This window comes from Hyperolius riggenbachi, chromosome 11, assembly GCF_040937935.1.
Source record: "Hyperolius riggenbachi isolate aHypRig1 chromosome 11, aHypRig1.pri, whole genome shotgun sequence".
Taxonomy (NCBI): domain Eukaryota; kingdom Metazoa; phylum Chordata; class Amphibia; order Anura; family Hyperoliidae; genus Hyperolius; species Hyperolius riggenbachi.
Window position 1 is genome coordinate 13,478,516 of NC_090656.1, and position 22,493 is coordinate 13,501,008.

Below are 22,493 nucleotides of genomic sequence, written 5' to 3' on the forward strand. Positions count from 1 at the left end.
TTCCAAATCGGTGTGTGGGTACATCCTCACAAGTTTGCCTCAGGTAGCAAATATTCTAGAACCGGCCCTGTATATGAGTCAGGATTTTGTTTTTTATGGTAATGTACTTTGTTTATGCACTGCAGAGAATTATTTATCGATATAGTTGTGAGACTTATCCCCTCAGTAATCTTATCTGTATTCCGCCGCCATAGACAATGTACTTTGTAGACGGGAGGACAATAGAAGCAGCCCATTTTCCTCCTAATTTCTTCTCCTTCATGGCAGGCAGCGCTTGTTGCTGCTGACGCTGCTGCTTGGCTGCGTTGTGCTGACACAAGGCAGCTGATTCACTCCCCCCACCCTGTAGCCCCCTGGGGTAAGTATGTCACTCCTGTCCCTCTTTCTGGTGTGTCTGATTCCTCTGCCCTCCCCACTGATACTCACTGTCTCAGTAGAACAATTTCTTGCTTGTCAGTGAGAGTCTCCTCTGAATCCAGAGTAATGGTGCTTTCTGCATCGGATGCTGCGGACACAGGAAATAGGGCAAGGAGGTCACTAAAGACAATATACAGGAGACCATTGGTCAATGAGATGGTAATAATCCAGCCCATGTGCAAATTCAATGTAATATACAGTATACGCAGCTCGAAATTGGGCAAATCAAAAACAGCAGGAAGTGAATCTGATTGGTCCAGTTTCAGGCTGTGTACAACCAAGGCGTGTATCAAAAGAGGGCGCCTGGAAAAAAGTGCGCGGGATATAGCCGAAATTATAGGTTGTAATGTAAAACTCTATAACAACAACAAACGAATTCTGTAATGAAACGTCAAATAGCGTCTATAACAAAAAACGCTATTTACACTTATATTAACACTTGTATTAAGCATAGTAATACAATGGTAGATTTTACAGCTATTTTACTGTAATTATACCTAACTGTAGGCTCACACAGATCTCTCCCTATCTCTATCGCTAACCCCAAGACTCCCTCTTTGTTTAAATATACATAATTTAATAAATTGTATATATTACATATATTGTACTGTAATAGGCACCACCAGGGGAGTCTTAGGTTTAGGCACCACCAGGGGAGTCTTAGGGTTAGGCACCACCAGGTGAGATTTAGGGTTATGCACCACCAGTGGAGATTTAGGGTTAGGAACCACCAGGGGAGATTTAGGGTTAGGAACCACCAGGGGAGATTTAGGGTTAGGCACCACCAGGGGGGTCTAAGGGTTAGTGATAGGTACAGGGAGGGTTCTGTGTGAGAGTAGGGTTAGGTATAGTTACAGTACAATATACACCACCAGGGGGGTGGTTAGGGTTAGGCACCACCAGGGGGGGGGGGGGGGTCTTAGGGTTAGGCACCATCAGGGGGATCTTAGGGTTAGGCACCACCAGGGGGGGTCTTAGGGTTAGGCACCACCAGGGGGGTCTTAGGGTTAGGCACCACCAGGGGGGTCTTAGGGTTAGGCACCACCAGGGGGGTCTTAGGGTTAGGCACCACCAGGGGGGTCTTAGGGTTAGGCACCACCAGGGGGGTGGTTAGGGTTAGGCACCACCAGGGGGGTGGTTAGGGTTAGGCACCACCAGAGGAGTGGTTAGGGTTAGGCACCACCAGGGGGGTCTTAGGGTTAGGCACCACCAGGGGGGGGGGTCTTAGGGTTAGGTACCACCAGGGGGGTCTAAGGGTTAGGGATAGGTACAGGGAGGGTTCTGTGTGAGAGTAGGGTTAGTTTTAGTTACAGTACAATATACACCACCAGGGGGGTGGTTAGGGTTAGGCACCACCAGGGGGGTCTTAGGGTTAGGCACCACCAAGGGGGTTCTAAGGGTTAGGCACCACCAGGGGGTATAGGGGTTAGGGATAGGCACAGGGAGGGTTCTGTGTGAGAGTAGGGTTAGGTTTAGTTGTAGTAACATTTTAGTAATACTTACTAATGTTTTACAACACTTATTACGAATGAGGTTATATTTTTATCATCGTTATAAACAATATTTTCAGAATTTATTATTTGAAGAAACGATAAATGAAGGTTATTATTATTATTGATTTATAAAGCGCCAACATATTACGTGGCGCTGCACAAAGTAATTCACAATAATATACAATTATAACGATTAAACATATATTATGGATTTTTAACAAACGTAATTATAAGTTTCACTTTTGAAACAGAGAAGATTATTGTTTTCACAATTTGCGATTTCATACACATTATTTAAGGTTTTTAAATATGTAAAACATTATTTGTTAATGAAATACAACACAATATTTTTATAAACGCTATTACCGCTTATCGTTTACACTCCGCGCCCATTTTTCCCCGACGCCCTTTTTACACTGGGAGTTTCCTTTAGGCTATTTACACACCAGGACGTTGCGTTTAGGGGACGTTATAGGGCACATAATGTGCCCCTAACGCAACGCCTGGCGGTGTTGGAGCAGGACGCTACCAAGAGCCGCGTTACAAGCAGCTCTTGGTGCGCCTGCTCTGTCGGAGGCACTGCGGAGACCACGTGAGCGGAGCTCTCCGCATCACGTGGTCCCGCCAGCCAATCCGCGGCTGCTCCAGGATGTAAACACTGCAAGTGCGGTGAATAATAAGTAGCCATGTGCCTGGCTACGTAGCGGCCTCTCCCCGCCTCCTCTCCGCTTAGCCACGTGTAAAGTACTGCATGCATTACGTTATGTAGACGTGCTGCGTTACAATGTAACGCAACGTGGGCACTGTGAACAGCCCATTGATTTTTCATTGCTGTGCGGTGGGGGTGAGTTACAGGCTGCTCTAACGTGCGCCTGTAACGTCCCACTGTGAAAGCAGCCTTAAGGTCCACGATTGAAACTCACAGTCAGTGCCGGAATCCAGGAACCTTTGGAGACAGCTCTGGTAGGCATTCAGCGTGCTGTTCTGTGGAGAGGACAGACCAAATTAACAACCACAACACTGAAAACACAACTTTCACCAATGGTCGCCTCTTTATTGATGCATCTAACAGTACAGTTACTAAACAGACTGCTGAGCTACAGCGTATAGGAGCACAAATCACCTGCAGCAATGCACAAACATCACAGCCCATGTCAGATTTTAGGGGATCCTCCGACACCCAATTTGGCAGGTACAGTGGTTCTGAAGCCATCAGGTACCCCCGGTATACATCAAGTCACGTAAACAAATACTGAGACTGCTGGTTGGTAGTAATAACATATAATAATTAGAAGTCTACAGCATTCAATCTGATAAACTTGTTACCCGCTCTAAATATTGATTGATGCTATATCAGTTGGCTTGGCATATGTGCAGTGCAGGACAATCTTGTATCATTTATATTTCTGGTTGAACTTGATGGACAGATGTCGTCCTCAACCAAAACTATTTAAATATGGTGAATCCTTCTCTTTGCTCTCCTAATTACAATAGCTCAGTTCTGTTTTCTACAAGCAGATGTTCTTTGCTACACACAGAGGTGCACAATACAGACAGGGCCCTGGACACTCACACCGCCCAGACCCCGCACTGCAAAAACACACAGGAGCAGCACAGACAGCCCTCCTGGGGAGTGTTTTGCAGAGCAGGGTCCTGGGCGGTGTGAGGCCCAGACAACATATAAAGCAAGACCACCAGATATGAGGCCCTTCAACATGAAATTCCTTCATGAAGAGAAGCTTGAACAGAGGCACCACAATAGAGTAAAAATGTTTAAAAAACCGTTTAACCATTTGAGGACCACAGGGGTAAACCCCCCTAAAGACCAAGCTGTTTTTTTCATAATTAGCCACTGCAACTTTAAGGCTAAGCTGCAGGGCTGCACAACTCAGCACACAAGTGATCCCCCCCCTTTTCTCCCCACCAACAGAGCTCTCTGATGGTGGGGTCTGATCCTTTGTGTTTATTTTTTTTATATAAATATTTATGTTCTTATTTTTTGAATTTTTTTTACTGTTTCCTTTAATTTTTTTCCCAATCCCCTCTCTCCCCCCAGCCGGCCAAACATGGCGATCGGCTGTCATAGGCTTCTGCTTATGAGAGCCGATCGCTCTCTTGTCCCCCAGGGGGGCAGCCGTGTCACACGGCTGTCCCCAGTACAGCGCTACTGCTAATCGCAGCGCTGTACTACATGTAAAGACGGTGGTTTCACCATCTAACAGTCTACCTAGTGGCAATCGCCGCTCGGAGACTGAAGGCGGGGTGGAGCTCCGCCCCCCAAGCAGGAGATGCGTGCGCAGCCTGCGCGCGATCTCCTGAAAACTGCAGCCCCAGGACTTGACGCCAATTAGCGTTAGGCGGTCCTGGGGCTGCCGCCGCGGCCACGCCCATAGAGTAGTTAAAAAGGGCGGCAATGGTGGGCTTAGCTTCCCAACAAGCAAAACAAGGCGATCGGCTGTCATAGGCTTCTGCCTATGAGAGCCGATCGCTCTCTTGTCCCCCAGGGGGACAGTCGTGTCACACGGCTGTCCCCAGTACATCGCTACTGCTAATCGCAGCGCTGTACTACATGTAAAGATGGTGTTTTTAGCTTCCCAACAAGTAAAACACAGACTGTGTTGATTAAAGTTTCAACAAAGATATGTTTAAGTACTCCACAAGCAACGCGTTTTGCAGGTTCTATTCTGCTTCATCAGGCAATCAAAGGAATAAAAACTAGTACAAGTCTTGGTCCAAGCCAAACGCCTCTGTGACAGTAACAGAGGCGTTTGGCTTGGATCCAGCCAAACTTGTTGCTTGTAGAGTGTAAATGGTATCCTTGTTGAAACTTTAATCAACACAGTCTGTGTTTCACTTGTTGGGGCGTTAAGCCCACAACTGCCGCCCTTTTTAAATGGTTTTGGAATGTTTTTACTCTATTCTGGCGCCTCTGTTAAAGCTTTTCTTCATATTGCCAAGTCCACCCCTGGTGGAGGGGTGTTAGCCCTTGTTTCCTATCTACAGAGAGTGACTTCTTAACCTTAGTGGAGTCAGGTCATAACATCCCCACCTGCCCATACAGCGGTTGCCTTTGTGATAACCCATGTTTGTGAGTATAAATGCGTATACACCTTACTACTACCAATAGCTTCCTGAACGTACTACACTATTTTGGGCTCTCTGTGTTCTTTTTTTCTCTTTCTGCAAGTTCATGAAATTCCTTCAGACCCTCTAATGTAAGTCCCGCTACCATGAGATGTCTCCAGAACTGAGACTGCCACCTGACCTTCCAATGTAAATCCCTCCCGCATAGAGATGTTTACACCCTCCAAGTGACACACGTTAAAATAATAGCCCACCAACATGAGACTGATCCAACGAGATGCGAAGACCATTTAACATTAGATTCTCGAGACCCTTCAGTAAGGCACCCCCTAGATATACCGTAAGGATCCTCCCACCTTCAAAAGCAAATGCCTTCTGAACATAAACCATGAGACCCCTCCTCCTCACACACAACATGGCTACTAACATGAGACTCCTTCAGACTCTTCAATGTGAGACCCTCCCAAATAGATGCTTTCAGAGCCTGCATTATGCGACTCTCTAAAATAAGACTGAAATGCCTACAGGCCCTCCAAAATGGGACCCTTCACCATGAGATTTATAAAAGCCCTCCAACCTGAGACTCTCCAATAACAGATCAGCCAACATGCAAACGCCTAACTATGGGCGTCGCTAGCCCCAACAATCAGTGGCACATGCCCTGGATCTATAGCTGTGGTGCCTCAATGGCGGGCATGCTGGGAGCTGTGGTGCCTCTAAGGGGGCATGCTGGGTGCTGTGGTGCCTCTAAGGGGGCATGCTGGGTGCTGTGGTGACATGCAGGGTGCTGTGATGCCTTTATAGGGGTATGCAAAGAGCTGTGGTTCTTCCATGGGGCATGCTTGGAGATGTAGTGCCTCAATGGGAGGCCAGTGGGAGCATGGGGGGGGGGGGGGGGTGGCACTAGAAGGTCAGGGAATGCTATGGGGGAACTGGCAGATAACCTGACTGCAGGCAGCCCGCCGAGCAGAAAGCCAGACCAGCCAGCACAGAAGCCAGGTAACTCTGCCTAGGTATAATAAAGACAAAAGAAATACCGAGAGCCCAATATAGTGTAGTATGCAAAACAAAGGGTTGGAAATGAAAAGTATATAATGTATATACTCACAAACGTGGGTTACCTCCTAGGTAACCACTGTATAGGCAGGTGGGGAGATTAGACCTGTCCTCACTCAGGATTAAAAGTCGCTCTCTGTAGATAAGGAAATTAGGGGCAACACCCCTCCACCGGAGGTGGATATTGATAATGTAAGAGTGAACAGAGGCGCCAGCAGGATAAAAGGTTCTAAAAGGCTTAAAATCCCTCAGGAGGTGGTGGTTGTGGACTCGCCTTCCTGAAGCAGACAAGATACCGTCAGTTTTATGACAACAGGTTTATTAATATACTCCTGTTGACAGAGGCGCTATTCGTGACCTTGAGACCATACTGTGTACTCCTATCTGTTCATTGCCTGAGGAAGCGGGAACATACCTGTGAAACGCGTTGCACTGTTTGTTTTGGAGTATATTAATAAACCTGTTGTCATAAAACTGACGGTATCTTGTCTGCTTCGGGAAGGTGAGTCCACCACCACCTCCTGAGGGATTTTAAGCCTTTTAGAAACTTTTATCCTGCTGGCGCCTCTGTTCACTCTTACATTCTGCCTAGTTATGTTTAAGTGCCTATTTATGCGATATGCTGCATTTTTTTAATTAATGGAGAGGGGGCTTCATCTAACATTTTGCTGGTCAGGCCTACTTAGACTGCTGTTAGGTTCATGTAAATCTGGCTCCACCCATGTCCACACCCACATTCTGGTGCATGGTCACACCCATTTTCCAGCTGGAGTGCCTACAAGTTGCCCGGCTCTCTTAGGGTCCTAGCAACGCCCCTGTGCCTAGCGTGAGATTTTCCAATACTAGACTCTAGTGTTCCCCAACCCTGTCCCACCAACAGTGCATGTTTTGTGGAAATCCACAGAGGTAGTTAATCAGCTCTGCTGAGACACTAATTACCTCACCTGTGCATGTTTATGGTTTTCTGCAAAATATGTACTGCTGGTGGGCCTGGAGGACAGGGCTGGGGAACTCTGCTCTAGAACATCTCTTCAAACTTCTAACTTCGTTCCACATGAAAATTGATAATTAAAATAATTGCCCTCCCCCCCCAGGCATGGCTAGTCACAGAAGTGCAGATGAATGTCAACTGAATGTATCTCACATTAACCATCATCACTTAATTAATCCAGGGAAAACAACAGTGGCGTAGCTAAGGAGCTGTGGGCCCCGATGCAAGTTTCACATTGGGGCCCCAAAGCACTCTATACATAACAATTGATACGCCGCACCAAAACCTGCCAATGGCAACTACAGTGTCAGAGGTGCAAGAAGGGGATGGGGAACAGTTTGTTAATGATTACCACTATTAAAAGTATCTATAGAAGTGATTATTATGAGCACAGGACCAATAGAGAGCTAATACTGCAGTTGAGGGAGTGCCCTTTGGGGCCCCTCTGACCCAAGGGCCCCAATGCGGCCGCTACCTCTGCACCCCCTATTGCTACGCCCCTGGAAAACAATCAAACTACCGATCATAGATCAAGAAAAAACTTTGTTTCCCTAACTTTCACTTACATTTAACTAACTTAAAATTATCAAAATATCGACAGCTTGAAGTTGATGGACCCGTCTTTCTTCAGACTTATGATCTGTGAGACTCTCTGTAGCCTTTTATGGTTCTTGAGGTCAGTCCAACCCGACCAGAACATCTGTCAGCAGGAAGAAGAACAAGTATCTGAGGAGCGCCATCATCTAGCAGAACTGATAGCAATTCCCACTGTGTCGCCTGTCTGTTACCATGGCAACATCATAAGAGCCACACAAAAAAAATCCCTCTATCAATTACTGACTGTTCTGGCTGCAACAGTGGAAAATATTATCAATACGGCCTTGTGGTGCCCATCCCGTGTGTGTCTGGCTCCTACGTACCTGCTGCTCTGACAGGGGCAATGATAAGGTCAACACAGAACCATTATAGGTCTCCTCTTCCTCGCTGTCCTCCTCCTCCGCACAGCCGGCATCTGCAGAAACAGCACAATCAGGATTTATAAATACCCAGAAGTGCCCAAACAATTGTCCAACGCACAATGCAACACAGGGGGAGGCCAAGCGCTGCTAGCGTCACACCACTTGGCCAAAGTTATACTGGCAACTGATTTTACATTATTAAATTACATCTGACAGACAGACAGACAGATAGATAGATAGATAGATAGATAGATAGATAGATAGATAGATAGATAGATAGATATGCCAAAAGGCCAGTACACATGCCTGACTTAAAGAGGAACTCCAGTGAAAATAATGTAAATAACAAAAGTGCTTCATTTTTACAATAATTATGTATAAATGTTTTAGTCACTGTTTGGTCGTTGTAAAAGCTTTCCTCTCCCTGATTTACATTCTGACATTTATCCCTTGGTGACAGGACCATGGTCCTCACAGTTTCCTGTGGGAGGGGTTTCACCACAATATTAGCCATGCAGACCCCTCTGATGATCAGTTTGAAAAAAGGAAAAGATTTCTCATGGTAAAGGGGGTATCAGCTACTGATTGGGATGAAGTTCAATTCTTGGTTTTCGGTTTCTCTCGGCTGAGGCGGCCAATAACGACTGCCTCAGCCGATAATCAGGCATGTGTATGGTAGCCGGCAACCGCCAACTCAGGAGCGATCTTTTCACCCCAAGCGATACTGATCTCATTGTTTGCTCCCCCCTCTCCCCCCCACCTGCATAGCAACACAACGTGTCATCAGCTACACAGCAGAATGCTTATGGCAACAGGTGCGCAGAGAGGCCAAGCATGCCGCGGCTGCGCAATCCGCATAGACACGAGTGTGGCTGCGCAGGTCTAGGGCTCCTTCCGCAGCGCCCTCGCTACAGGCTGTCTCCTGTGTGTGGATCGGGGGGGGGGGGGGGGGGGGAGACCCTAGAGTTGCACAGCCGCACTCGCGTCTTTGTGGACTGCGCAGCCGCTGCAAGCTCCGGCGGGCCATTTTAGATGTAGAATGAGAGCCTGACTCGGGTGTGTGGTCAGGGGACAACCGGGGGTCTGGAACAGAGCAGGGGACCCGGCGCAAGTAAACGGAGGGTGCGGATGGTGTCCTCTGTGGATACTAAATGAACACAGGTACTGAACTTTTTTTTTTTTATTTAGACATTTCACCTCGTAGGTCCTTTAACAGCATGTCCCTGCTAAACAGCACTGGTGATGTCTGCAGTCCTGGTGAGAGGTCTTCCTGCCATTTCTCCTCTCCCACCAGGCTCTCTGTCTTGTGCCTCTACCTCTTTATCCCCCCTCCTATGCATCCCCCTCTTTAATATGTCCCCCTTTTCTGACTGTCCTTAGAGGAGCTCACAATCTAATACCTACCATAGTCATAGTCTAATGTCCTACCATATTATTATTATTATGTATTTATATACCACGGACATCTTCTGCAACACTGTACAGAGTACATAGTCATGTCACTGACTGTCCCCAGAGGAGATCCCATTCTAATCCTACCATTGTCATAGTCCGATGTCCTAATATATTATTATTATGTATTTATATAGCACTGACATCTTCTGCATCACTGTATAGAGTACAGAGTTAGATCCGTCCACATCCTGACGACTCCTTTTCCACAAAATACCCCACAATTTGCAGCAACACGCTTGGCGCCCCAACCCGTCAACCCTCTCATAAAAAAAAGTGTTGTTTTTTTTTTTTTTGGGGGGGGGGGGGGGGGGGGGGTTTGCCTGTAAATACGGTAATCAGCACCTTGTGTCAATTTCCCTAGGTACGCCACTGCCGGCGGTCTGAGCATCAGGCCCAATACGTCTGTTTTATGAGTTGTGTCCAGTATTGGGTAACTGAGTGTAGGTAAAGCACAATTTTCTGCTCCTGGTCAGATATTCTTCCCTGTGGATAATAATATGTCTTCCCCCTCCCATGCTGGTTATTCTATATATGGCTGCTCCAAGCGGTACAATTACATTTCTGGTCAGTGTGTGGTGTGGATACATTATTGTTCAGCGCGGAGGCCAACAGCAGAGATACAGTTTAGCTTGCCCTGCTACATTATTACTTATTAAAGGGATACTGTAGGGGGGTCGGGGGAAATTGAGTTGAACTTACCCGGGGCTTCTAATGGTCCCCCGCAGACATCCTGTGTTGGCGCAGCCACTCACCGATGCTCCGGCCCCGCCTCCAGTTCACTTCTGGAATTTCTGACTTTAAAGTCAGAAAACCACTGCGCCTGCGTTGCCATGTCCTCACTCCCGCTGATGTCACCAGGAGTGTACTGCGCAGACACAGACCATACTGGGCCTGTGCAGTATGCTCCTGGTGACATCAGCAGGATCGAGGACACGGCAACGCATGCGCAGTGGTTTTCAGACTTTAAAGTCTGAAATTCCAGAAGTGAACTGGAGGCGGGGCCAGAGCATCGGTGAGTGGCTGCGCCAACACAGGATGTCTGCGGGGGACCGTTAGAAGCCCCGGGTAAGTTCAACTAATTTTCCCCTGACCCCCCTACAGTATCCCTTTAATAATAAATGACTGTATATTGCTGAGGTGTTCCAGGCTTCCGAATGCCGAGCATCTCGCGGTAGGTTCCGTTACAGCAGGAAGATACTGACAGTGGGAAAGGCCGTCATTGCTGTCCGTTCTGATCACACGCTAACGAGAAGGGCGAGTGCGTAAGCCAAAGGGGAGCCAGCGCGCCTCGTTATTCCGGGAGATGTTTATCTGGCTGGTTGGGGAAGGTTACAGATGATTATAGCTGCAGGCAACGCAGTAGAGGGAAGAGGCAGCCGGACCGACCTAAGGTTAGATGCATAGCAAATACAGCTAATTACAGGAAAACAAACTCATAAATGTGTAATGAGAGCCTCCCTATGGAGGACGCAGGACTCTCTCCTGCACATACAGGCTGGACTTTACTGCTGATGCTGGACAACGATCTGCCATACTGAGGCCGGGAACCACTTAGAGGAGCAGCTTAATAAAATAATGAGAAGTCATAACTGTTGCGGTGATATTGGTTATCGGAGGGTGTCCTTATCCTCAAGGCTGCTCCATTTCTTAGCATTTTGCAGTGGGTGTATGTTGGATTAATGAGGTATGAGCCAAAAATGTTCTTGTCACCTGCTCATGATGTAGGCCGGGGGCGTCAAACTCAAATATAAAGTGGGCCAAAATTGAACACTGGGACCAAGTAGCGGGCCAACCTCAACGTCTAGCAGCCACCTTCCCTCCCTTCCTTATAAAGTTCCATGATATCTAATGACCCCTCTCCCCTCTACAGTTCCCTGCTGTTTAATGGCCCCCTTCCTCCCCTATGCAGTTCTCTGGTGTCTAGTGGCTTCCTCCCCTCTATAGTTCCCTGGTGTCTAGTGGCCCCCTCTTTCCCTTATAAAGTTTCCTGGGGTCTAGTGGCCCCCTCCTTTGATAGAGTTCCCTGGGGTCTAGTGGCCCAGCTGCTTTCGCCTATACTGTTCCCTGGTGTCTAGTGCCCCCCTCCTTCCCTTCTAGAGTTCCCTGGGGTCTAGTGGCCCTCCTGCCTTCCCCTATACAGTTCCCTGGTGTCTAGTGGCCCCCTCCTTCCCCTATACAGTTCCCTGGTGTCTAGTGACCCCCTGCTTCCCCTATACAGTTCCCTGGTATCTAGTGACCCCCTCCTTCCCTTATAAAGTTCCCTGGGGTCTAGTGGCCCTCCTCCCTTCCTTATACAGCTCCCTGGAGTCTAATGCCTCCACCCGCATACGCATGACGGCTCATCCTGCTGCCGCTCACATTCCCAGAGGTGTTAAATACTATTTCCCCTCTGAGTCGTAGCAACTCAGAGGCAGAAGTAATTTGGGGTCCGGTGACTGCTAGAACCCCGAATTACCCTTTCGTACCCCACACACTCTATAGCACTAGCGCAAAGCTTCCGTGCTGGGCGCTAAGCATCGAATCCACCTGCTTTGCTCCAACCTCCTTTATACAGTTTTCTGATGTCTAGGGACCCCTCCCTCCCTTTTACAGTTCCCTGGTGTTTAGTGGTCCTCCCTTCCGCCTATTTATAGTTCACTGGTATTTAGTGGTCCTCCTTCCCTCACCTATACATAACCCTAGTGTTTAGTGGTGCTCCCGCCCCTTTGTAGTTTCCTGGTGTCTAGTGGTCCTCCCCTATACAGTTCTCTAGTGTCTAGTGACCCCCCCCCCTCCCTCCCCTATATAGTTTCCTGGTTTCTAGTGCCTTTTTCCTCCCTCCCTCAAATGGCTTCCCTGTTGACCTCCAATATAGCTTCCCTGTGGGTCTACAGTGGACCAAATATAATGCAAAGTGGGGAAACCACTGGGGAGCAAAATTTTATTGCTTTGCGGGCCAGAGTTTGACATGTATGATGTAGAAAAGAGAGGACCATTCTAACGTTAGGGAGAGGGACAAATAAAAAGATGTTGCCAGAAGTCACAGCAGTGACATGCGACGGTGCCTCATCCGTTTATTTTCCTACGGGCGCCTCTCCCCTAATACTGTGCACCCAGCCATAGGTACTGTTCCAACTCTACAGAAAGAGCACTGTTACTGTCACAATGGCAGCCTGACGTCTAACTCGTTTAGGACTGGTTCAGATGGACGTTTCTGGGACAGAAACACCTGATCTGTTGCTTGCTTATCAGGGCTTATGGCGAAAAAGTATTAGGGAAAGAGCATCAGCAGGACAGCTAGGCAACTGGTATTGCTTAAAGGGGAACTGAAGAGAGAGGTATATGGAGGCTGCCATGTTTATTTCCTTTTAAGCAATACCAGTTGCCTGGCAGCCCTGCTGATCCTCTGCCTCTAATACTATTAGCCATAGCCCCTGAACAAGCATGCAGCAGATCAGGTGTTTCAGACTTTAAAGTCAGATCTGACAAGACTAGCTGCATGCTTGTTTCTGGTGTTATTCAGATACTACTGCAGAGAAATAGACCAGCAGGGCTGCCAGGCAACTGGTATTGATTACAAGGAAATAAATATGGCAGCCTCCGTATACCTCTTACTTCAGTTCCTCTTTAAAAGGAAAACAATATGGCAGCCTCCTTATCTCTCTCACCTGCCCTTCAAAGTGGACCTGAACTCTTGCACAGGACCGAAGGAAAACAGAGAAATGCATCCTGTATGTATTTAGACAGCTTAGCCTGTCTAATTAAATTGACAGCCAGTCTAACTCAAATTACATCTGAGACTAATCACAAGTTGTAATCTGATCCCTCAGCTGTGTTCCTACATTCTGCAACAAAAGCACGTACAGTACAAGGTGCATGGTTGCATATGGGAGTTCTGAAAGCAGGAAATCGCATTGGAACGCTGGTTGGAACGCAGGAGCCCGGAAAGGGAAGTGACGTCACTCCCAACTGGCCAATCACCCGGAAAGCTGTGCAGCCGGAGCGCACGGAGCTGTAAGGAGCTTGCAAACGGACGCCATACCGGGGGAGCGGCGATACGGAAAGAGAGAGGAGTCCTGCTTGCGAGGCTACCGGCCGGAGCCCGCATGTGAAAATTAGAAAAGCTGCAAGACGCGTAAGTGACTGAACGCACAAGTGATTGAAAGCGTCCTTTGCGGCAGGTGGATAGACACTCTGAGATAACGGAGGGGACTGTTATAAACACATAGGAGGATTGACCCAATACATTTATCTATACGGATTTTATTGGAGAACTTTTTATGGGGAATTTTTATTAGAGATTCAGGTGGCTCCATGGTATGCATGACAGTGTGTATGGCATGAATGAAGTTATATTGTTCCACTTATTATTATTTTTTTAGAAGGCATATGCAGGACGGGATATAGTGGAGAACTTTTGAAGTGATCTTGTATATGAAACCCTTTATGCTTATATGGTTTTAATTCCAAAGGCTAGATATTTTTTATGTATAGATAAATAAACTATCAATTACAAACTTGGATACGAGCGCTATTCTCTGTTTTTTGTCTATTTTTATGTTTGGTGGGGATTAAAGGGATACCCACACCTTGAGAATTAAGCAGCTGATTGATTGGGAGGATAGGGAGACAGAGTAGCGCCTTTTTACTTCTTCTTTTTGCCAATCCCTCAGCTGTGTCACCTGACTGCCACAGCAGATACGCCAGATATGCTCATTTTAAAAGCACAGGATGTTAACAATATGTATGCTTCCATAAAAGCAGGAAGTAGACACTGCAGATTTATTGCAGGATTTGTATCAGCCGCAACCACTTGAGCCCCCGAGGTTTATACCCCCCCCCCCCCCCCCCCTGGTGACCAGGCCATTTTTTACAATTCGGCCCTTACATTTTAACGATTTATTGCTTGGTCATACAACTTGGCACCCAAATTAATTTTTCCTCCTTTTCTTCTCACAAACAGAGCTTTCTTTTGGTGGTATTTGATTGTTGCTGCTATTTGCAGTTTTTATGTTGTTAATGAAAACCCCACAAATGTTTTAAAAATCCCAAAAACATAAACAATTAATTAACTTCCCCCTAAATTGTCCCTAGACTGATACATACACAGACATATGGCCATGGCAGGGATTAGATTGTGAGCCCCTCCAAGGGACACTTAGTGACAAGACAATATACTCTGTACAGAGCTGCGTAAGAGCTGTGCTATACAAATACGTAAAGTGGACCCAAATTAAAAATACAAGATTTCAGAACTAAAATCTATTTTCTAAATTATAATAATAAATAGCAGCCTTTTTTCAGCTGCATGATGAAAAATATAAAATAGTTTAAAATAGTTTACTTTTCATATTGCCGGGACAGAATCCGGCAGACTGGTGGAGTAGGAGGTGTCCAGCAAAGGAGGAATTGCTAATGGCTGCCAGTGCCACCTGTATAACCTTAGTTATGAAAAGGGAAGGGTGAAAAGCATGCACTGAAATGCTCATAGGCGTGAAGGAGTGTTTATTTATCTTTGTATGTGTCAGAGTGCTGCAACTAAATATTTTTAATTAAAAAAAATATTGGTTTGGGTCCGCTTTAAATAACTATTTGCTAAAAAACAACCTGCCAGCGCCGATCAATGGCTGGCAGGCTGATGGCTGGGAGCTGCTGTGCAAACTGACAGGAGCGCGAGCTCCTGCGAGCTCCCGTCAAATCTCTTTTCTCGCGAGATGATGCATATATGCATTGCGGAGGAACAAGAAAGCCGCGGACCCACCGCCATTCTGCGTTAGGCGGTCCGCAAGAGGTTAAAAGTTATTATGCAATTGTATATCTTTTAAAGCAGAGGGGCAGGTCCGCCTCTTTTGTCGCCCACTGAAAACACCTTACTGTGGCAGCAGCTATGCGGGAATATTATAATTATACTGTAAAAGGTCCATGTTCCGGGCCATGGAAACAAGCACAGGTTACAGATGATTTCTACGGCCTTTTACTGAATGATAATCAATAGTCTGCAGGGAATCCTTCATGTTTTAATGTTCCAGTGTCCCTTCCCTATTATGTAAATCCCCGGACGCCTTTATTCATGTCTTATTCCGCCTTGCGCTAGGAAGTGTATCGCTGCTCACTAAACACAGTTTAATTGCCGCAGTGTTCTGGTCTTGTGTGTTTTTTTTCTCTCTCCCCGTCCTCGGAGGAGATATCAATTAGCTTCCGTCTAATGAGCCCCTGCAGAGATTTCCCTTCAAAGTGTCAGTCCGCTATTACTGGACACCGCCAAGCAATGTGTCAGATGCCAGATGCGCAATGGAGAGGGGGGACTGGAGCCTTTCCACGGAACAGAACAATGACTCAGCCTGACAGCACGTCCGAACATGAAACACAAGTCCATCGCTGCCGTCCAAAGCTGAGGAGAAAGCTGCTCACTCCAACAAACACTCCAAATACAGCAAAACCAGTCAGTGTTATTAAAGAATCCTACAGCACCACCATCCCGCGCTGTGCTGTACGACGAGGGATAGAAGCATGAGCGCGTAATACAATCATAAGAAAAAAAGTACAACCTGTTTTAAACTTAAAGTGGTCTGAAACTCTGACATAACATTCAATAAAAAAATAAATACAGTTATCATATTTGTTTTTTGTGCACAAGTAATATTGTCTGTCTACAAATTACAAGTTCCCAAAGTGTAGTCTATATTGCCCTGAAAGCTGCTTTTTATTATATATTAAAATATAGTGAGCTGTTCTGAAGCACAGAGAGCTTCTCCGCTATCCGCTATCTATTACAGTGTGCTTTGTGATTACTGCGACTTTGTTCCTTTCTGCACACTCCTTGACGAGGGTGTGGGGAGGGGCTACGGTACAGCCCCCCTAGGTAAGAAAATGCCTGCTATATCGCCCACAATGCACAGAGTTTATGAACCACCCCTAGGGGGAGGTTCGTTTGACAATTAGAAAAAAAATACCCCTCAGATCACTTTCAGTCGAACATCTGATCTGCATAGTTGTTGAGGGTCTATGGCTAAAAGTATTGTAAGCAGAGGATCATCAGGGCTGCCAGGCAATGTGCATTGTTTAAAAGACAAACACGACAGCCATATTTCATCTCCATATCCCTCTTGCTTCAGTGGTCTTCTAACTCCTAAAGAAGTGCATAAGATGTACAATAGGCAGCTAGCAATGCGCATACAGCGCCTGAACCCTTGCTCCATGCCAGGAATTCTGCAGGTAGTGAGGAATAAAGACAACAGCTGCTGCAATCTTTTGATTATGACAGGTCCTCTTTGCGGACCCAGCGATGTGAAATGTGCTTCAGAGTGGAGTGGGTGGAATATTTCTTCAGTCTGATTAGCAGCCAGGTGATGTAGGGGTGACAGGAGGAATAAAGCCGGAGAGAAGACCTGTGACTGAGCGGTAGAGGATCAGACTAATCCTGTTCCATTTCACGCTCCAGCAGCAGACAAATCCCACATTCATGCCAATTCAGCCTTCTTAATAGAGGCTTCTGAGCTAACCTCCCTCACATTGGGCCAAGAGTTCTACTTCGAAGATGCAGAGGGCTACAATTACCAGAGAGGAGCAGACCTGGCACCACTTATGTATACACACACACACGCATGCACGCACGCACCACGCACACACATACACGCACCACACACACCAAAACTGTACATACACACACACACACACACATGCACACACAGTCACACAAACACGCATGCAGTCACACAAACTGTACATACATACATACACACACACACATGCAGTCACACAAACTGTACATACATACACACAAACTGAACATACATACATACATACACACACACCACACACAGTCACCCAAACTGTACATACATACACACCCAAACTGTACATACATACACACACACACACACACCACACACAGTCACCCAAACTGTACATACATATACACCCAAACTGTACATACATACACACACACACACACACACACACACACACACACACACACACACACACACACACACACACACACACACACACAGTCACCCAAACTGTACATACATACACACCCAAACTGTAAATACATACACACCCAAACTGCACATACATACACACCCAAACTGTACATACATACACACACACACATACCACACACAGTCACCCAAACTGTACATACATACACACCCAAACTGTACATACATATACACCCAAACTGTACATACATATACACCCAAACTGTACATACACACACACACACACACACACACACACACACACACACACACACACACACACACACACACACTCACCCAAACTGTACATACATACACACACACCCAAACTGTACATACATACACACCCAAACTGTACATACATACACACCCAAACTGTACATACATACACACACACACATACCACACACAGTCACCCAAACTGTACATACATACACACCCAAACTGTACATACATACATACACACACACCACACACAGTCACCCAAACTGTACCTACATACACACCCAAACTGTACATACATACACACCCAAACTGTACATACATACACACACACACACACACAGTCACCCAAACTGTACATACATATACACACACAGTCACACAAACACACATGCAGTCACACAAACTGTACATACATACATGCAGTCATGCAAACTGTACATACATGCATACATACACACATGCAGCCACACAAACTGTACATACATACACACACACACACACACACACAAACTGTACATACATATATACATACATACACACACACACACACAGTCACCCAAACTGTACATACATACACACACCACACAGAGTCACCCAAACTGTACATACATACGCACACACCCAAACTGTACATACATACACACCCAAACTGTACATACATACACACACACACAGTCACAAAAACTGTACATACACACACACACAGTCACACAAACACACATGCAATCACACAAACTGTACATACACACATGCAGTCACACAAACTGTACATACGGTACATACACACAGAGTCACACAAACTGTACATACATACACACACACACACAGTCACACAAACTGTACATACATACACACACAGTCACACAAACTGTACATATATACATACACACACAGTCACACAAACTGTACATACACACACACACACACACACTGTACATACATACATACACACACAGTCACACAAACTGTACATATATACACACACACACAGTCACACAAACTGTACATACATACATACACACACACCACACAAACTGTACACACACACAGTCACAAAAACTGTACATACACACACATATACCACGCACACTGCACTAGACTGGGTGGGAACAATTATTACCAGTTGTAATGGGCAATGCACTGCACCTTATTACACATTCCACTGAAGCCCACAATGGTCTTAAGCAATCAGTCAAAGTCAAATAAATATTTACTGACCGAGGTTTAGGTTAATCTCCTTTAGAAACACTATACTGGTGGGCAAATGCATTAAGCTTGCTAATGTACATGCATACAGAGATAAACTCGCATCACAAGCTTGCGTCCAGTCCAGATCTTCTAACAGAAACATCACTTCACCTATCGGCATTGTGTTAAGGTACGCATTTTTACAAGCCAAAGAAGTCTGCCCCACAAAAATGTAGGCATCAATTTTATTTATTTTTAAATGTAATAAATGGCAACTGGAAAGATAGTGAACTGCATGTCTCCCCCCAGCTGCTTAATTTTCTCACCACGTTCTGAGGAACAGATCCTATAGTAGTTCACTGAGGGTTAGGCACCACCCGTGTGGTCTTAGGGGTAGGCACCACCTGGGGGGGTCTTAGGGTTAGGCACCACCAGTGTGGTCTTAGGGGTAGGCACCAGGGATGGTCGTAGTCAGCCAACTTCGCTACGCTGGAACTACGCGTAGTTTTACGCAATTATGCTTCGCCAACCGACGGCTTCAAAATCAAATATTTGCTTCATATGCATTTCATAGACTATGCGTTAAAATACGCAATTACGCGTAGTGCATAGCGTAGTACATGCGGACGCTTATGCCATTATGCATAAAAATGTACGCATGAATTCCTCTGCAAATGCTTGTACTAGTAACTCTTCTATGCGTACATTCCCCTTTCCAATGCGTAATTTTGTATGCATACAATCATACGCGGAAAAATAGACGTGAATAACGCATTCGTAGTTTACTTTGCAATACACATGAGAACTACGCGTAGGGGCGTAAACTACGCGTACCGGTACTTCGCTAAAATCATAATCGTAATCGTAAGCGTAGTTTTGAGACTTCGCCTACGAACTACGATGCGTAGATGCGAACTACGATGCGTAAATTCGCACTGGCGTAGTCTCTGCTCATCCCTGGTAGGCACCACCTGGGGGGGTCTTAGGGTTAGGCACCACCAGTGTGGTCTTAGGGGTAGGCACCACCAGTGTGATCCTAGGGGTAGGCACCACCAGTGTGGTCTTAGGGTTAGGCACCACCAGCAGGGTCTTAGGGTTAGGCACCACCAGGGGGGTCTTAGGGTTAGGCACGACCAGGGGGGTCTTAGGGTTAGGCACCACCAGGGTTGTCTTAGGGTTAGGCACCACCAGTGGGGTTTTAGGGTTAGGCACCACTGCTCTCAGAAGCCATTTTCTGCTAGGAAAGTGTTTTATAGTTGGAATTTCTTATCAATAAGGGTCACACTGTAGTCAGACCCAGTCCTGACTCAGACAGGAACTGCCACTTACTTACCTGATGTTTAACTCTTTCAGAACACAGCCTAGTTATTTGTGTGCTAGGCACTGTACATACACATGTCTATCTCATCATGTCACCTTGGGTATCCTTTAACCACTTCCCGACCGCCTAACGCACAGAGGCGGCCGGGAAGTGGAGCCCTGAAGGACCGGCTCACCCACAGAGGCGGCGGTCCTTCTAAGGGCATGGGCGGAGCGATCGCGTCATCCGTGACGCGATCCTCCGCCGGCGCCTGTCACCGCTCGCCCGCCGCAACATCCCGCCGGCTATACGGAAGCGCCGGCGGGATGTTAACCCCGCGATCGCCGCATACAAAGTGTATAATACACTTTGTAATGTTTACAAAGTGTATTATACAGGCTGCCTCCTGCCCTGGTGGTCCCAGTGTCCGAGGGACCACCAGGGCAGGCTGCAGCCACCCTAGCACACTGATTTCTCCCCCCCCTGCCCCAGATCGCCCACAGCACCCCTCAGACCCCCCCCTGCCCACCCCCCAGACCCCTGTTTGCACCCAATCACCCCCCTAATCACCCATCAATCACTCCCTGTCACTATCTGTCAACGCTATTTTTTTTTATCTCCCCCCCTGCCCACTGCCCCCTCCTGATCACCCCCCCCCCCACCCCTCAGATTCTCCCCAGACCCCCCCCCCCCCTGTGTACTGTATGCATCTATCCCCCCTGATCACCTGTCAATCACCTGTCAATCACCTGTCAATCACCCATCAATCACCCCCTGTCACTGCCACCCATCAATCAGCCCCTAACCTGCCCCTTGCGGGCAATCTGATCACCCACCCACACCAATAGATCGCCCGCAGATCCGACATCAGATCACCACCCAAACGCAGTGTTTACATCTATTCTCTCCTCTAAACATCCACTAATTACCCATCAATCACCCCCTATCACCACCTGTCACTGTTACCCATCAGATCAGACCCTAATCTGCCCCTTGCGGGCACCCAATCACCCGCCTACACGCTCAGATTGCCCTCAGACCCCCCCCCCCCCTTATCAATTCGCCAGGGCATTATTTACATCTGTCCTTCCCTGTAATAACCCACTGATCACCTGTCAATCACCCATCAATCACCCCCTGTCACTGCCACCCATCAATCACCCCCTGGCACTGCCACCCATCAATCAGCCCCTAACCTGCCCCTTGCGGGCAATCTGATCACCCACCCACACCAATAGATCGCCCGCAGATCCGACATCAGATCACCACCCAAGCGCAGTGTTTACATCTATTCTCTCCTCTAAACACCCACTAATTACCCATCAATCACCCATCAATCACCCCCTATCACCACCTGTCACTGTTACCCATCAGATCAGACCCTAATCTGCCCCTTGCGGGCACCCAATCACCCGCCTACACGCTCAGATTGCCCTCAGACCCCCCCTTATCAATTCGCCAGTGCATTAGTTACATCTGTTCTTCCCTGTAATAACCCACTGATCACCTGTCAATCACCTGTCAATCACCCATCAATCACCCCCTGTCACTGCCACCCATCAATCACCCCCTGGCACTGCCACCCATCAATCACCCCCTGTCACTGCCACTCATCAATCAGCCCCTAACCTGCCCCTTGCGGGCAATCTGATCACCCACCCACACCAATAGTTCGCCCGCAAATCCGACGTCAGATCGCCTCCCAAGGGCAGTGTTTATATCTGTTCTCTACCCTAAACACCCACTAATTACCCATCAATCACCCCCTGTCACTGCTACCTATCAGATTAGACCCCTATCTGCCCCTAGGGCACTCAATCACCCGCCCACACCCTCAGAATGCCCTCAGGCCCCAGCCCTGATCACCTCGCCAGTGCATTGCTTGCATCTATTCCCCCCTCTAATCACACCTTGAGACACCCATCAATCACCTCCTGTCACCCCCTAGCACACCTACCCATCAGATCAGGCCCTAATTTGCCCCGTGTGGGCTCCTGATCACTCGGCCAAACCCTCGGATCCCCCTCAGACCCCCTTCTGATCACCTCCCCAGTGCATTGATTGCATCTATTTTTTCCTCTAACCACCCCCTGAAACACCCATCAATCACCTCCTGTCACCCCCCTAGCACTCCTATCCATCAGATCAGGCCCAATACAACCTGTCATCTAAAAGGCCACCCTGCATATGACCGGTTCCACAAAATTCGCCCCCTCATAGACCACCTGTCATCAAAATTTGCAGATGCTTATACCCCTGAACAGTCATTTTGAGACATTTGGTTTCCAGACTACTTACGGTTTTGGGCCCGTAAAATGCCAGGGCGGTATAGGAACCCCAGAAACGGACCCCATTTTAGAAAAA

General features: G+C 47.2%; 1 protein-coding gene across 6 annotated transcripts in view; it reads right to left on the minus strand.

Annotated features, from left to right (window-relative positions):
- The window catches only part of LOC137538028 (serine/threonine-protein kinase Nek11-like), a 468,978-nt gene that overhangs the window by 113,583 nt on the left and 332,902 nt on the right, over positions 1 to 22,493 (minus strand). For all 6 annotated transcript variants that reach the window (XM_068259965.1, XM_068259961.1, XM_068259962.1 and 3 more), the window contains 3 exons: positions 7,962 to 8,053; positions 2,834 to 2,894; positions 427 to 505 (listed from right to left, as the gene is read on the minus strand). In XM_068259965.1, the coding sequence (XP_068116066.1) occupies positions 427 to 505; positions 2,834 to 2,894; positions 7,962 to 8,053 (232 nt within the window). The remainder of the gene's footprint in view (positions 1 to 426; positions 506 to 2,833; positions 2,895 to 7,961; positions 8,054 to 22,493) is intronic.